Source organism: Apodemus sylvaticus, chromosome 3 (genome assembly GCF_947179515.1).
Source record: "Apodemus sylvaticus chromosome 3, mApoSyl1.1, whole genome shotgun sequence".
Classification (NCBI taxonomy): domain Eukaryota; kingdom Metazoa; phylum Chordata; class Mammalia; order Rodentia; family Muridae; genus Apodemus; species Apodemus sylvaticus.
Genome location: NC_067474.1, coordinates 140,467,578 through 140,484,133, shown reverse-complemented (window position 1 = coordinate 140,484,133; position 16,556 = coordinate 140,467,578). Strand labels below are relative to the sequence as shown.

Below are 16,556 nucleotides of genomic sequence, written 5' to 3'. Positions count from 1 at the left end.
GACATTTCAGGAAAGACCAGAGCAATGCAGGCTACAGCTTTGCCCAACTTCCAATGCAGGGTTACTTGACCTACCTCAGAAAACAGAATAAACTAGAAACATTGGTGCTGGCCAATCCTCGATGACTAGAACAAGAACTGTAGTGCAAATATGGTCTTCTACTTTTCCCTGTTGATTACCAGTTTGAACTCTCAAGTTGTCTCCTCAAAGAAATGCCTGCCGGTTAAATACTTGGAATGCACAGTTTACCAACTCTCAGAGCTTTCCATGGCCTGAGGGAGTATGCATTAAGCTCCTAAGAACAACATGGAGGCTCTAACAGTTTCATGGCTGGGAAGACTGCTTGCACTCTGCAATGTCTCTGTGCAGCAGTACCTGCAGCAAAGACCTATTCCTACTCCCAAGTTCATGTATAGTAAATAGTCCTCCTCCAGAGCTCTGAAAGTCCTGTTCAGGAACAGCAAACTGTGTGCCACTGCCACAGGTAAACAAGGAGAAGAAGAAGCCTCCAGCTGACACATTGCTGTTGTAAGACCCCCTAAAACTGAGGGCGCCCCAGCACCCCATGCCTCGGAAGGCGACATCCATATCACTCAAGAGAAACAGTCTTGATGCAATAGCAAGAGGATTTTTATTCCAGAGGCTCTGGGCTCCACAGTCGTATACCGCGCAGGGCTAGAGGACTGTGGACCCTGTGCAACTCAAGTCAGGGGTATTTAAAGGGAAAAATCACAAGGCAAGGGGTGGAAGACAATCATGCACTGGACAGGAAGCATAGAATGAACAAGTCAGGCAATAGTTTATGTCTTAAGGAAGGTTAATGATTATCTGGAGCAAACATCCTTGGGGCATTGTAGAGTTAAACTTTGGGCCAGTCATCAGATGAGCTAGCTCCTGGGACAGGGTGAGCTATCTCTTGAGGCCAAAGGTCTCAAGCTGAGGGCAGAAAGGCAAGTTACTCAGTGACTCAGTGCTAAGCTAATTGCTGGGGTCTAAAAATATTGAGTTGGGGGGTAAAGGCATTAGCAGTTTACAGAAGCAAGATAAACAGATAATTAGCTCTTTTCTAGAAAGTTACCTTACGGGGGCCAGGATCACTTATTCAAGGCCTTTTTGCCTAGCTCCTAACAAGGGCGGGCTCTGGAATGTGAAGCGTTTGGGGCTCCTTAGAAGGCTGGCATTAGAGCTTCTTTGGAGCGAAATAGCATTTTAAACTTTTGATTTCTTGGGGTCATTAGAGACTTAGGCTGTATTTTCTATCCTTTCACTGTAAGCACACATACCCTCCAGTGTGCTGGCCTCATTCCATCCTGTCCCTGTAAACTCACCACTCCTCCTCTCCACAATGTCTGGCTTTCAAATCCCTTCCCACCCCAAGTCCAGCCTAAGGAGTAGGAGGGCTCCAAGAAGAGACTCTGGGTGGAATGGACTAGCTGCGTCTTCCCTCTTTGTTTCTTCTCTCTAATAGGGATACTAGCAGAACTGCATAGATTTGTTCAGTTAACATCAGCTGTTGCTGTTGAGACCATCTCAGCTCCCACAAGGACAACTCACTAACAGCTCTTTGAGGCTTCCTGAATCTCTTTGAGCTCCTTGTCACTAATAAACCTTTCCACTGTACTTCAGCAATGTCCTCCACAGCCATACTTCAGACCCTGTTCCTCTCAGAACTACAACCCCACATCCTAAATTCAAGCATCCGATTTTCTGCATATGGCCACCTGCCCTTCTCATAGCCACCCTGTTCCCCCAATATCTGCAAATCGACCATGGCAACCTTTAAATGACAAGCTTCTCCATTTAACTGTCAGCCCTTCCTGTCTTTACCTCCTTTCAAATCTTCTGTAGTCTCTGTCATACACTCTCTTGAAAACCTTAATTTCCATGCCCCAATTTCCTTCTGCACAAACCATCTAGCAAATTTCCTAACTTGGATGAGTCAAGCCACCAGCCTTTTCCTTGCAGGGTCGCTGGGAGCTATGGAGAAGACTCGTGTTACTGGCGAGTGAGTGGTGCATTCTGTTGTACGTTCACGGCATCAGCTTCAAGGCTACCTAGAAGGATTCCTATTTCCTTGCCTAGTTTGCCATCTTCTATCTGTCACTAAGGCTATTTCAGACCCTTACCACTCTCCCCAACCCTTAATCTGCCTGCCTGTTGTCCACCTGTCCCCATCCTGCTTCCATTTCCCATAAATAATCTACCACACTTCAGAAGAACCAAGAAATGACCTAAGAATTCCTCTTAGCAAACCTATAAATACCTGCTTTAGATATTCATGAAATCCTTCCTCCATATCACAATGAAGAGTATATCCTGCTTATGGATAATCCATGCTTAAGGATAATCCTAGAGTTCCTCCCCACTCCTACCCAGCCTATAAGGCAGCAGCTCTGAAGTATGTTCCCTGGACCAAAGTACTAGTGATCTCTAGGAACTTAGAAAATCAAATTCTGAGGCCCCACTCTAAACCTGTGGACTCTACGATTCTGGATTGGGGCCTAGTGATCTCTTTAGAACACAGACTTCAAGTGACGCTGATAGATGCTAAAGTTTGGGCACCCCAAGTCTAACGGATTCTTATTTATCTTCTTTTCTGTATCGTTTACTTATTTGATAGCAAGCATCTCTCTAGCCTGAAGAGCCTACTTTATGGGGCTCTATATATTTTGTCCTGTTCCAATCTAGTCATTGCACAGTGACACCTGACTAGAGCTATCCTTCTTATCTGTGGTTTCACTTTCCATGGTTAAAGTAACCTCTGGTTACCACAATCATTCATAAATAAATAAATACGAAAAGTCCAAGCTGGGCGGTGGTGGCGCATGCCTGTAATCCCAGCACTCTGGGAGGCAGAGGCAGGCGGATTTCTGAGTTCAAGGCCAGCTTGGTCTACAGAGTGAGTTCTAGGACAGTCAGGGCTATACAGAGAAACCCTGTCTTGAAAAAACCAAATCCAAAAAAAAAAAAAAAAGTTCACAAGATGAAACTTATCTGGCACCATTGTTAAGCTAAGAATCTTAGGTAGGCAGGTTATAGGCTCTAGAGGAGAACCTACCTGTCTTTTTCTGCTACATAGACACAGCACTGAACTGACTCCTAATGACGTACACTATAGCCATAGGTCACTGCAGTTCTCATCCACTTCAGAGAAGCTTCTATGTGCAGTAGATGATGGTTAACACTAAAACCCACAACTAGATGCAGAGAATAAGAAACTGTAGAATGTTCAGCTTTAAATGGAACATATATACTACACCCTGTCCTCCAAAAGAAAAGGGAAGAGAGAATTTAAGAGCCATACGATATACTCTATCACAAAGCAAGTCTCAACAGATACAAGAAAATTGAACTATGTCCCTGAATTTTATCCAAGTAGCAAAGATTAACGCTTCAACAACAACAGAAACAACAAAAAGCCCATGCATTCATGGAAACTGAACAAATCTCTACTGAATCACCACTGGGTCAAGGAAGGAAGGAAGAAAGGAAGAAAGGAAGAAAGAAAGAGCAAATGAATGAAAGAACAAATGAAATAAATAAATACTTCCTAAGATTCACTGAAATGAATCAATGCATACCATACCCAAACTTATGGGACACAATGAAAGCCATGCTAAGAGGAAAGTTGGTAGCACTAAGTGTCTCCATAAAGAAATTAGAGAGACCTTACACTTGCAATTTAACAGCACACCTGAGAGCTCTAGAACAAAAAGAAATAAACACACCCAAGAGGAGCAGATGGCAGGGAGTAATCAAACTCAGAGCTGAAATCAATCAATTAGAAAAAAAGAGAGCAATGCAAAGAATCAAAGAAACAAAGAGTTGGTTCTTCTAGAAAATCAGCAACACAGACAAACCCTTATCCAAGCTAACTACAAGGAAGAGAGAAAAAAATCCAAATTTACAAAATCAGAACCGAAAAGGGGATATAACAATAGTTACCGAGAAAATTCAAAGAATCATTAGGTCATACTTCAAAAAACTGTCCTATACAAAACTGGAAAATCTAAAAGAAGTGGACAAGTTTCTCAATAGATACCACTTACCAAAGTTACATCAAGATCAGATAAACAACTTATACAGACCAATAACCCCTAAGGAAATAGAAGCAGCAGCCATTAAAAGTCTCCCAGACCAAAAAACATACAAACAAAGAAACAACAACAACAAAAACCGAGGGCCAGGTGGTCGAGGGCCAGGTGGTCGAGGGCCAGGTGGTTTCAGCACAGAATTCTACCAGACTTTCAAAGAATAGCTAATACCAATACTCTTCAAATTATCCCACAAAATAGGAAGAAAGAACATTGCCAAATTTGTTTTATGAGATCATACAATTTTTTAAAAAAAATTACATCATGAGCTCTTTCTCTTCAGGTCGCAGGCATTGGAGGAGCCTCAGGTTACCATGAAGACATGCCACGTCCAAGTCCCAGTCCCAGAACCACACCACACACAACCCAATGCCACAAATAACACAGAAATGGCATCAAGAAACCCCAGTCGTAAAGATACAAATCTCTTAAGGGGGGTTGATCCCAAGTTCCTGAGGAACATGCGCTTTGCCAAGAAGCACGAGAAAAGCCTGAAGAAGATGCAGGTCAGCAATGCAAAGGCAGTGAGTGCGTGCGCAGAGGCCATCAAGGCCCTGGTGAAGCCTCAGGCCATCAAGCCCAAGATGCCAAGGGGCCCCAGCCGCAAACTCAGCCGCCTGGCTTTCATCACTCACCCCAAGCTTGGGAAGCAGATTCAAAGCTACATGGCCAAAGGGCGTAGGCTCTGCCAGCCAAAGCCCAAGGCTCAAACCAAGGCAGAGGCTGCAGCTCCAGCTCAGGCTCCCAAAGGTGCCCAGGCTCCTGTGAAGGCCCCATAGAAAAGGCTCCTGCCAGTGTGAAAACAGAAGGACTGCTGTGACACACCTACCCACACACTAATTGCAGATGACCTGTGTTTACACATAAACTTGAGGCAAGATACATTAAAAAACAAAACAAAACAAAACAAAACAAAACAAAACAAAACAAGAACATCATGAAATCTGCAGGCAAATGGACAGAACTAGAAAAATATCATCCTGACCCAGATACGGAAAGGCAAACATGGTGTGTTCTCACTTACCATAAAGTAAAGGATAGCTACTCTACAATCCACAGATCCAGAGAAGTAACAAGGAGGGGATCAGGGAGAGACATGCGATTCTCACTGTGAAGCGGAAATAAAATAGACATCCTGGGTGGAGTAGGGAGGGGTCTGGACGGAGGAGTAGGGTAAATATCACCGTGGGCTGAAGGCAGGTGGGGAAGGGGAATAGGAGGGATCAGATGCAAGAATGATGGAGGGGAGCCAGGCAGTGGTGACGCACACCTTTAATCCCAGCTCTTGGGAGGCAAAGGCAGGAGGATTTCTGAGTTCGAGGTCAGCCTGGTCTACAGAGTGAGTTACAGGACAGCCAGGGCTACACAGAGAAACCCTGTCTCAAAAAAAGAAAGAAAGAAAAGGAGGATGGAGGGGGAGAGAGAGTACTAGGAGAGACAACTGGAATAGGGGGTCATCTCTGGGACAAGCTAGAAACCCAGTGCAAAAAACAAAACAAAACAACCAAAAAAAAAAAAAAAAAACCCACCACCAAGATCATCAACAACAACAAAACAAAACAAACTCCCAGGAATCTAGGATGATGACCCTAGCTAAGACTCCTAGCAATGGGGGATACAGAGCCTGGCCTGGCCATCTCCTGTAACTAGGCAAGGCTTCCAGTGGAGGGATTCCAGCTACAGAACTTTCAACCTACAATTTGCCCTGCCTACAAGAAGTGCCAGGATAAAAATAGCACAGAAATTGTGGAAGTGGCCAACCAATGTGTGGTCCAACTTAGATTCTTGCCGTGAGAGGAAGCCCATGCCTGCCACTGCCTGAAGAACAAGATCCGGAGGATGGGCAGTCCAGGGACCTAGGATAGAAACAAATACAACTGGCAAGGAAAAAAAGTGAATGAGACAATTCCTAGTGATATTCTGCTATGCTCACAGATGGGTGCCAACTGGCATCAGAGAGGCTTCTGCCAGCACGTGATGGAAACAGATGTAGAGACCCACAGAAAGGGAGGAAAGATTGTAGGAGTAAGAGGGGTCAAGGACACCACAAGAAAACCCACAGAATCAACTAACGGGAGCTCACAGAGGCTGACCCACCACCCAGGCCGCCTGCACATATGTCACAGCTGTGCAGCTTGGTCTTCTTGTGGGGCTCGTTATAGTGAGAGCAGGGGATGTCTCTGACTCTGCTGCCTGTTTTTCGGACCCTTTCCTATTACTGGGTTGCGTCATCCAGCCTTAATAGGAGAGGGCTGCCTGGTCTTACTACAGATTGATATTCCTTGGCTGATCAATATCCATGGGAGGCCTGCCCTTTTCTGAAGAGGAGGAGTAGATGGGGATTTGGGGTGAGGGGACTGCAATTGAGATATAAGTAAATAAATAAACAAACAAACAAACAAACAATTGGGTGAGTAGCAATTCCACTGGGAAGACTTAGCCTCTTATGTCAGTGTCCCCTGAGGACACAGACCACGGCTTACATGCTTTCACACTTCTAATGCTTAGAGAAGTACTTCACATGGATGGCAGGTTTACATAAATGGTTGTGGGCATATTCAGTCAAGAGTGGTAGTCTGTAATGGTTCAGTCAAAATTTTTCCTAAATAGTAAGCCTGGATTTACTGAGTACCTAGACCTGGTGCTCAGTAGCTGCATGATTTCAGGCAGGCTGCTTCACCTCTTTTGGGCCTCAGTTTCCTCACTAGTAAAACAAAACTAATACTACCTACTTGGAAATATTGTCAGGAAAATTAAACAAAATGACATAATACAGGGATTAGCACACACAGTGCCTGGCAAGTAGTAACCTCCCCACTCTGATTTGGACTTAACAGAGACAACTAGGACAAAACAAATACAAAAATAAGTTGCAGTAACAAGTCAGACTGAGCACAGAATGAGTCACTTCTTTTAATCATTGTGCAGGAAAATCAACAATAAAGAAACATAATAAGCAGAATAAACTCTATTGGTAGCATCTCCCTTAGCATGTAAGCTCGGTGAGAATGTCCCCAGACACCTCTTGGCTGACAGACCTCATGCATCCCAGCCCAGCAGGTCAGATCTTGGTCGACAGGACCAGGATGGCTCATTCAGACTGGAATAGAAATCAACTCATAAGGAATGTGTTTATAGGCAGGAGACGGAGGAGGAAAACTTGACTGCAGCTACACCAATGACTGTTTTGCAATCTGGCAGAAAACACTGCAAAACCATTGGTAGAGGCTCACACCCACACAGCAGCACTTACCTGTAGCCAAGAACTAGCTTAGAACAGATAATGAGCAGCTTTCTGCTCTAACGAAAACAGTTGTCAGACCTGTGTAAAATGAACATTCCTGGGACCTATGAAGAAACACCAGCCAGCTTTACACACACACCAGTCTGTGAGCACTGCCCACAAGCATCAGCCCAACTGCTCGTACATGGATGTGGAGGAACAGATTTAAGTTCTACTCCCTGGGAACCTGCTTGCTTACCTCTGCAGAGGCGCTGGGACTCACAGCACCTGCTTCCTCGGAGTGATTCACTTTAGAATGTGGCACTGCTACACTTGTAGGTACCACACTGAGAAGATCTCTCTTCTGACGATCCCTGAGTAAGCTCCGGTGGTGACTAGAGGGTACAGAAAGGGTGAGGGGAGCCCCAGGGAGGCTCTGCCTCCTCCACGATGTCCTGCCCCAGCCTAGCCTTAGAAGATGGGGTTCATCATCTTCAGGTAGAAGACCCAAATCATTTGCAGTTTGGGATTTTTGAAAAAATATCAGCATGGAATTGGAAGAGTCTGTCCTAAAAGGCTGGCAGCTCTGGGGCTTGCTGCAGTCAGCCTGAAAGCACATCCCTTCCAGCCACCACAGAACATGACAGGCAGAGTCCTGGCAGCAGGCAGCCCAACAGGCTTGAAAAGGCAGGCTTCCTTGAAGAAACCGAAGGTGATTTTCTCCCTCAGTTCTCAAGCCAGCTCCATAAAGTGTCTTCCCCTGATGGCATCTGCTCTCATTAGCATCTAAAAACAAAGAATGAAGACACTTTAGAAAGAACCCAGACAGAGATTACTGTTCGATAAAGAGCCCAGATACCACCAGCATCTGAAGCAGTATTGAAGGCAGGTTTGTTGTTTTGTTTTATTGAGACAAAAATCTCACTACATACCCTGGCTGGTCTAGAACTCACTATGTGCACCAGGCTGGCCTTGAACTCAGAGATCTGCCTCCAGAGTGCTGTGATTGCCAAGTGTGGACTGCCATGCTTGGCTGGAGGCAAGTTTTTAAGAGGGTAAGAAAACAGCATTGAGTAGAACAGAGGGGAAGAATGCATTGTGTTTTCAGGAATTGCTTCCCATTCATGGAGGAGGCTCCCTTCTCAATGAGTTTCTACCATGTAAAGCCTTTACAAGGAGTCCCAACAAAATATTAAATAAAGTTTAAGACAGACTCTTCTGATGGAAGTGCAGAGTCCCCAAACTTGACCTTCTAACTTGCTTCCAAGTTGTATGTCAGGGAGAGTGGACAAAGAGACCAGAAGTGTAGGAAGATGAACAAGCTGCAACATTTTCCCACCAAAGTAACAGCAACACAAGCTGAGCACTCCTGACCGCATGCAGGTGACAGATACAGTATTTTCCCATGAGTTGTTTGTCAGTCACATGATTTTGCATATTGTGTCATCAGTCAAAGTAGAGGTGAAAACTGTGATCAAGAGAGAAATTATTCTAACTGGGTTTTCTGAATGACAACCCATACCATACCACATAAATACAAGGAAACATGCAGTGGTGTCCTACCACAGGTAATCTAGATAACAGTATGACCCCAGACTCTCCATTGAACTATTTCAAGGCATGGAATTGATCCTCTTCATCATTACTTCTTACAAAGCCAACTGTAAATGGAAGCTGTTTTAAGTCTGTCTTAGGGTTTCTATTGGGATGGAACACTCTGACAAAAAGCAGCTGGGGAGGAAAGGGTTACTTCATTCACAGCCCCATGTGACAGCTTATTACCAAAGCAAGGCAGGCAGGAGCTCAAGCACACAGGGACAGGAGGCAGGAGCTGATGCGGTGCCTATGGAAGAGCACTGCTCACTGGCTTCCTCAGCCTGCTTCTTATAGACTCCACAACCACCAGCCCAGGAGTATCTCTGTCCATAATAGCCCAAGCCCTCCCTCATGAATTATTCATTAAGAAAATGTCCTATAGGCTTGCCTGTCCCAGCTCAACCTTTTTTTTTTAAACTATTGCTTATTTTATATATGTGAGTACACTGTTGTTCTCTTCAGTCACGCCAGAAAAAGGCATTGGATCCCATTACAGATGGTTGTGAGCCACCATGTGGTTGATGGGAATTGAATTCAGGACTTCTGGAAGAGCAGTCAGTACTCCTAACCTCTGAGCCATCTCTCCAACCCATCCCAGCCCAATCTTAAGATAAATTTTCTCAATTATGCTTCCCTCCTCTAGAATGTGTCAAGTTGACATAAAACTAGTCAGCACCCTCCACCACATCCTAGCCTGACATAAAACTAGCCAGGTCCTCCCTCCAACCCACCCCCTTGTACTGGAGAGTAAACAGGGCCTCAGATGTGTATGTAAGTGCTCAACCACTGAGCTATCTCTTTACCCACCTTTTCACCTTTTCCTCGAAGGTACAGTCTCACTAAGGGGTTGAGGGTGGCTCTGAACTCACTGTACACCAGGCAGCCGCAAACCTTGAATCCTCCTCTCAGTCTCTCTAGCAGCTGGATTACAGATCTTGCTGTTTTTCCTCAAAATTACAATGTAGCCCAGGATAGCCTTGAGCTCTTTATCCTCCTGCCTCCACCTCTGAAGTGCCAGGGTTGCTGCTTGTAGTCATGCACTACAATGCCCAACTGAGAATACCTCTTTAAACTTCCTATTGACTCACAAAAGGGTGCTCTCTTTCATCGACTTAGTCCTGTCCCTGAAATTATAACATAGAAAATATATTTGAGATATAATATATTAGATAGCTAGGTAGTTAAGCATGGGCCACACAAAGGGAGGACCAGATTGTAGGTCTTAAGAACTCAAGTAAATGCCAGGAAGAGATGCCTCAGAAGGCAGAGACAGGAGATGCCCAGATAAGCCAGCAAGCCATACCTACGAGTCTCAGGCTGAGACCTACCTCACATTGAGTACATTGGAAGAGTGAAGGAGGATGATTCCTGATACCAGCCTCAGGCCTTCACAGACACTTCTGCTCAAACTCATGCTGCACCCACACATATAAAAACCGAAAGAAGAGAATGTAGATGCATGTATGCACATGCATGTGTGTAGATTTGAATTACAGATCAAAAACATGCAATAGAAACAAAGCATTGAGAAAATGAATGAATACATTTGCATATACACATAGCTGAAAACACTCTAACTAAAGCAGCAACCTGTTAATTGGCCAAGACCAATCCAACTCCCACGAAATATTCACTAAATATCCAACAGACTAAATGTGGACACTAATCAACTGGGAAATAAAAAGGAGATAAAGCAGACTTCTAGACTACTGAGTCAGAAGTTCTATGTATGGAAGCCAGTCTGCCATTATTCTCTGAAAAATGAGAGCTACATTGGCACCAGCCTAACACCAGACAAGGCAATTTAGGTAATCAGAGTAAACAGAACTTCCCTAAGAAAAGACAAGGAAATAACAAAGCCAAAATAAAAAAGCTACTGAAGCCAGGCGGTGGTGGCGCATGCCTTTAATCCCAGCACTTGGGAGGAAGAGGCAGGTGGATTTCTGAGTTCGAGGCCAGCCTGGTCTACAGAGTTAGTTCCAGGACAACCAGGGCTACACAGAGAAACCCTGTCTAGGAGGCGCAGGGGGGGGGGGAAAGATGCTGCATTAATAAGTAAATAAGTCAGTAAATACTGCTAGCTACCTTTGTATCATTAAAACAACTCTGAAATATTACAAAACAATAAAGATGTGGAAAGTCTTCATATCTATTCACTCCTTTATTAATCACCATAGACATATCACTGCAAGACTCATGAAAGGTAATGACCATGTCGTGATTTCCATGAACAAGCCATCCCACTGTCACCTCTAAATCACTCTCTAAGATTTGCAGCTGAGCAGCTGTAGAGATGAGAGGCAATGGACATATATGTAAGTTTTTTTAAAAAATCATTATCAAATAGAAAGATATTGTGATACTCAAAAGTTTTGGTGGTTTTTTTTTGTTTTTGTTTTTGTCTACATTAAAATATCTCTTATGCCTTATTATACTTAAAAACCTTTAGGAAGACCTCAACTTTTATTAGTTATCAAATAAAACATGTAAGAGTGAACCCCTATTACCACTAAATATGGAAACTTCTTCAGGGTAGCACATCCTTTGCCGAATGTGAAAAACCTTCCCATCAACATGACGGCTATGGGAAGCTGAGAACAAAGAGCTCAGTCCTTAGTGAATAAAAAGAGGCTCACTGGAAAACACTTATCACCCCCAAAATCTGAAGAAGCCTTAAGACACAGCAAACACCTTGTTGAACTTCAGAGAATCCATACCTTATGAATATAATGAATTTGGAAAGTTTTTTCCCCAAAGTTCAGTCCTTAAACAATGTAAGAAAATATACGACAAAGAGTAGCTCAGTTGACAAGAGTGTTTGCTCAGCATGCACAAATCCTCAGCACGACATAAAATCAGGCATGGGTACAGGAGGAGGAGGAAGGAGGATCAGAAGTTCAAGATCATCTTCTGCTACATAGCAAGTTCAAACCCAGCCCTCGGTACCTGAAACACAGTGTTGAAATGTTGAGAGAGACAGGAAGAGAATATATCATTAAAGGTAGTTAGATGTAGTAAATTACACACAATTTATTTCCTTTGACTATCAAAAAGGGAGAACTTGTACAGTGATATGGCTTAACATTAAAGGCATGGTGACTTGAGTTTGATCCATTGAACCCACATAAAGGAAGGTGAGAATAGACTCCATCCACAAAGTTATCTTCTGACCTCCACGTGTATGACCTGACATGCATGTACATGCCCATGTATGAATATACACACATAAACAAATATATAAATGTAAAAAAGAATTAGGACAGTTTGCAGAAGTTGGTTCTCTCCTTCTACCATGAGGGTCCTGAAGAACAAACTCCTGTTGTCTGGCTTGGTGGCAGGCTTCCTTACCCACTGAGCATCTTGCTGGCTCGGCTGAGCTTTTTTAAAGTGTCAGATTCTTATTTTATCTGTGTACTTTAGGTTCTGTGGGCCTTAAGGTCTCTACTACATCTACTTCATTGCCATAGTAGAACAAAAGCAGCCATGCTGTTCTAATAAAACGTTATGTACTGAAACAGGAATCAGGATAAATAAGGATGGTAAAGGGATGAAACTGATCAAAGCATGCTATATTCATGCATGAAAACACATAATAAAACAATTATATGTCATCAAAATGTCCTAAAAATATTTTTAAAGCCAACAAAACAGGGAGCAGCCAGTGTGAGCAGGGGGCAATCTCTAGACCCCAGCTTACCATGTCTCTGATAACATACCTTCTGACTTTGTTGTTGTTGTTGTTTTGTCTTTTGAGAAATAATCTCACTCTGTAGTGCAGGCTAGCCTAGGCTGACTCAGCCTCCTGAACACTGGGACTGTAAGATTGAGCCAGCACACTCTGTTCCTTTCCCTTTTTAAACACTCCTTTTTCTCATTTTTAGTTTTGAGAGTGAGCACATGAGTATAGGTCCCTGAAGTGAAGTCACAGGCAGCGGTGAGCCTTTGGGACACGGATGCTGGGCCCCATGCAGATGCTTTACCTCTGCGCCATCTCTCTGGTACTACTTTTTTGCATTCTTGTTATGTTGTGGCAGTGTTCTTTTTTCTTGTGATCAGTTTGTGTTTATTAGGTTTATTGATTTTTCAAACCACATTTTATTTTCATTGATTTTTCCCTCTAGTGTCTTCTGTTTGCTTGCTTGTATTTCATTAATTGCTCTTAATGTATTATTCTTTTTCAATGTTTTATAGCGGTATAAATCATTAGTTTCCTATCATAAAAATTGAGCCTGAGCCGGGCGGTGGTGGCACATGCCTGTAATCCCAGCACTTTGGGAAGCAGAGGCAGGTGGATTTCTGAGTTCGAGGCCAGCCTGGTCTACAGAGTGAGTTCCAGGACAGCAAGGGATATACAGAGAAACCCTGTCTTGAATAAACCAAAAAAAAAAAAAAAAAAAATGAGCCTGGCAGATTTGGTAGCACACATTCGTAAGTCCACCACTTGAAAAGCTAAGGCAGGGGATCACAGTGAGCTTCAAGCCAGCCTGGGCTACAGAGCAAGATTCTGTCTTTAAAAAGTAAATAAATAAAGTTTAGCCATTATTTACATAAAAATACCTATACAAACAAAAACAGTATTTTATCGCTATTAAATGCTTCTTAATGGTGCTTTTTCATTCTGGTGACCAAATACCTGAGAAAAAGCATTGGCAAGGAAGGGAAGCTTCCTGTTTGCCTCCAGTTCAGCCGAGTACAGTCCACTGTGGAGGAGCTTGGTCTGTGATACCAAGCAGGAGACGGAGAGGAGGGAGAGGCAGAGGGTTAGCTAGCTGACTTTTTCCTTTTCCCCTTTCTATGCAGTCTGGGACCTGAGCCCATGGGCGATGCCACGCATATTCGATGTGAGTCTTCAGTTCAACCCCCTCCCTGAAAATGCCTTACTATACACTCCACTGTGTGCCTCACTGGTATGCTAGGTGCTTACTAATCCAGTCAAGGTGGCCATAGGGATAAGCCATCACATGCCCATTCCATTGGTGTTTCATAATTAGAAACACAGACAAGTTCTTCCCCACCCATTTACTGGATGAGAAAAAGTTCTCTCTTGGATGATGAAGAGATAATTAGCCATCTTTTTTTTTAATATACACTGGTATGAGGGAATGAGATCCCCTGGAACTAAATTTACTGACAGTTGTGAGCTGCCATGTGGTTGCTGGGAATTGAACCTGGGTCCTCTGCAATAATAGCCAGTGCTCTTAACCACTGAGCCATCTCTCCAGCTTGGGTAATTAACCATCTTATATAGATGCCAGCTCTAATTTCAGCTCTGAACACCAGTTACTAGAAATTTAACCTATGAAGGATAACTTGACCTCTCCAAGATTGCATTGCTGCTGCTCTTGGAAACAGTCAGTGAGAGGAGGGAGCAGGGCACTGAGGAGTCAATATTGCATTCCAGAAGTAACGTGGATAAAAGGTGAGGTGAAAATAAACTCCAATTTTAGATCAGTTCCTCTTCCTGCCCACGCCTCCATAGGCTGGCTCTGCTCCCAGGGCTTAGGCAAAGCAATATTAAATCCTTACAAAAAAGGGCTTACAGTTGGTAGAACCCAAGATCTGAGAAGCCTTTGAGAACGGCTGGAGCTCACTGTTGGGAGGAACATACAAAAATCTCAGCCAGAGTGGGAGCAATGCGCAAAGCTAATCACTGTCTATAATGATGGCAGAGCAGAGGAGACAGAACTCCCATATGTGCTACCTGGATGATCCCCAAAGCAAGAGGCCCTGGAACTAGCAATGCTTATTCTTACCACTCCTCAAAAAAGCAGAATTCTGATAAATCTGGCACAAAATCTAGTCCAGGTTCCTTAATTCCAAGCAGCAGAGTGGAAAAGTCTGCAGAATAAATGAGTTATTGCCAGGAGGAAATTCACTAAATACTTTCAGTAAGCTGTGAACAACTCTGGAAATATTTAGAGATGCTGCAGTTGCCTCTGGCATTCTTAAAGCTCAGGCAGGTAACAAGCCTGATTTCAGGAGCAAACTTGGAAACTCCACTGGCTGGCAACCACATAGGGGAGTAAAGACAGAACACTAACTACCTCAAAAACCACACTGAGAAAGCACCCAGGAACTGAACCAAATCTATCATACTGCATCCAAAGGGAAGGGCTGTGATGGTGGAAATAGAAGTAGGGACCAGCGTTGCTTCAGAAAAGAAAAAAACCCAAGCAGCTGATTAGTTCTTCCCTAGGGTGGGGATTTTTCTGCAGAAAACAGTACAAGAGGGCATTGATTGGTAAAATCTGCACGTTTTAGTGACTTTTAATTTATCAGAACTAAAATTATTTTTATGAAGTCTCACGATTCAGTAACAATGTACAGAATTCATCAAATGTTTTCCCCTGGACTCATTAATGAGCTATTGTCCCCGGTAAAGCAGAGGCCTTACATTTGGTACTGAACCTGTGAAGTGCAGCTGGATGCCATCTACTTTCTGCTGGCCATCATCAAAGGCATGTTGTCTCAGCCATGATGACTGCCACAGAAAACTAGGAAAACAGGTGCACTATTAGAACTGCTCACAAGCCGCCTTAAGAGTACCCCACCCTTCTTGTGCTGTCAGGATGTCTGTTGCCTACACACCCACTAATGAATAAATACAAAATTGGTGCCACGTTCCTGCGCACACCAGTTTTCCTTTGCAGAGCACATTGGGAAGGCCAGGCAGGGGGATAACAAAAAATCCTTCAGCGGGGTGCAATTAGGTATTATGAAGTTTGAAAAAACAGAGTAATTCTATTCCCTTTCTCCTCTTTCTCAAAAGGGCTAGCACTCTTTTTTTTCCTCTTAACTGCACACGTTGGACTAAAGGTAGCAGCTGCCTCACAAAGCAAGGCTTTGAAAAGAAAATAATTACTATGCACTGCCTTTGCTGTGTGCCTAGATCGTTAGGAGCACAGTTTGTTTAATGTTATAGTGTAGGTAACTTGCTGAAACTAAACTCTCTGCTGAACAGGAGTCATTGGCCTTTGATTCCTTTCCCTTGGCTGCAGTGTTTCCATGTTCCTATGGGTCATTATGACAAACTCCCCAGGACACAGCTGCCCAAAACATATGTCTCTGCTGCTATTTACATTAACTCTTACTGATATGTAAAGATGAAAAAAAAAAGTTTTCAGAGTTGGAGAGATGGCTCAGCGGTTAAGAGCACTGGCTGTTCTTCCAGAGGACTGGGGTTCAATTCCCAGCACCCACATGGTAGCTCACACTGTCTGTAAGGCCTACACTTCTGTCCTGGTGTCTGTCTGCCTCATGAAGCCTTCCTTCTGTTAGTGCTCAGCGTGTACCTTGTAGCTGAGGATTCACAGGCTCAGCAAGGCGCTTGACATGCAGAAAACATTCATAGATTTTTTCCTTAGTTTTTAAAATTCATTCAATGTTTAAATAAATTTGTTAACTGGTTAAACTGAGCAAAAGATGTCACCTCCCATGTGGAATCACTTGAGTTTTAGTCATTTGAGTAAGATTTTCATGCTGGTAAGTTTCCTTGGAAATCAGTTTGGAAGTTAGGTGTTCCAGTAACACCACCTGCCCCCTCAGCACTCAGAAAAGACTGAGACAGGAGGACCTGGGGTAGGCCCTGCCTCGACAGGAAGAAGAGGACAGAGGGGAACTGAGGAATGCCCATAAGCGGAAGC

The 16,556-nt window shown here is 43.7% G+C and overlaps 1 protein-coding gene across 4 annotated transcripts in view; it reads right to left on the bottom strand.

Moving 5' to 3' along the window:
• Positions 1–16,556, bottom strand: part of Kiaa0319l (KIAA0319 like) — a 93,749-nt gene that overhangs the window by 52,422 nt on the left and 24,771 nt on the right. For all 4 annotated transcript variants that reach the window (XM_052177384.1, XM_052177385.1, XM_052177386.1 and 1 more), the window contains exon 3: positions 7,577–8,103. In XM_052177384.1, coding sequence (XP_052033344.1) covers positions 7,577–8,103 — 527 coding nt within the window. The remainder of the gene's footprint in view (positions 1–7,576; positions 8,104–16,556) is intronic.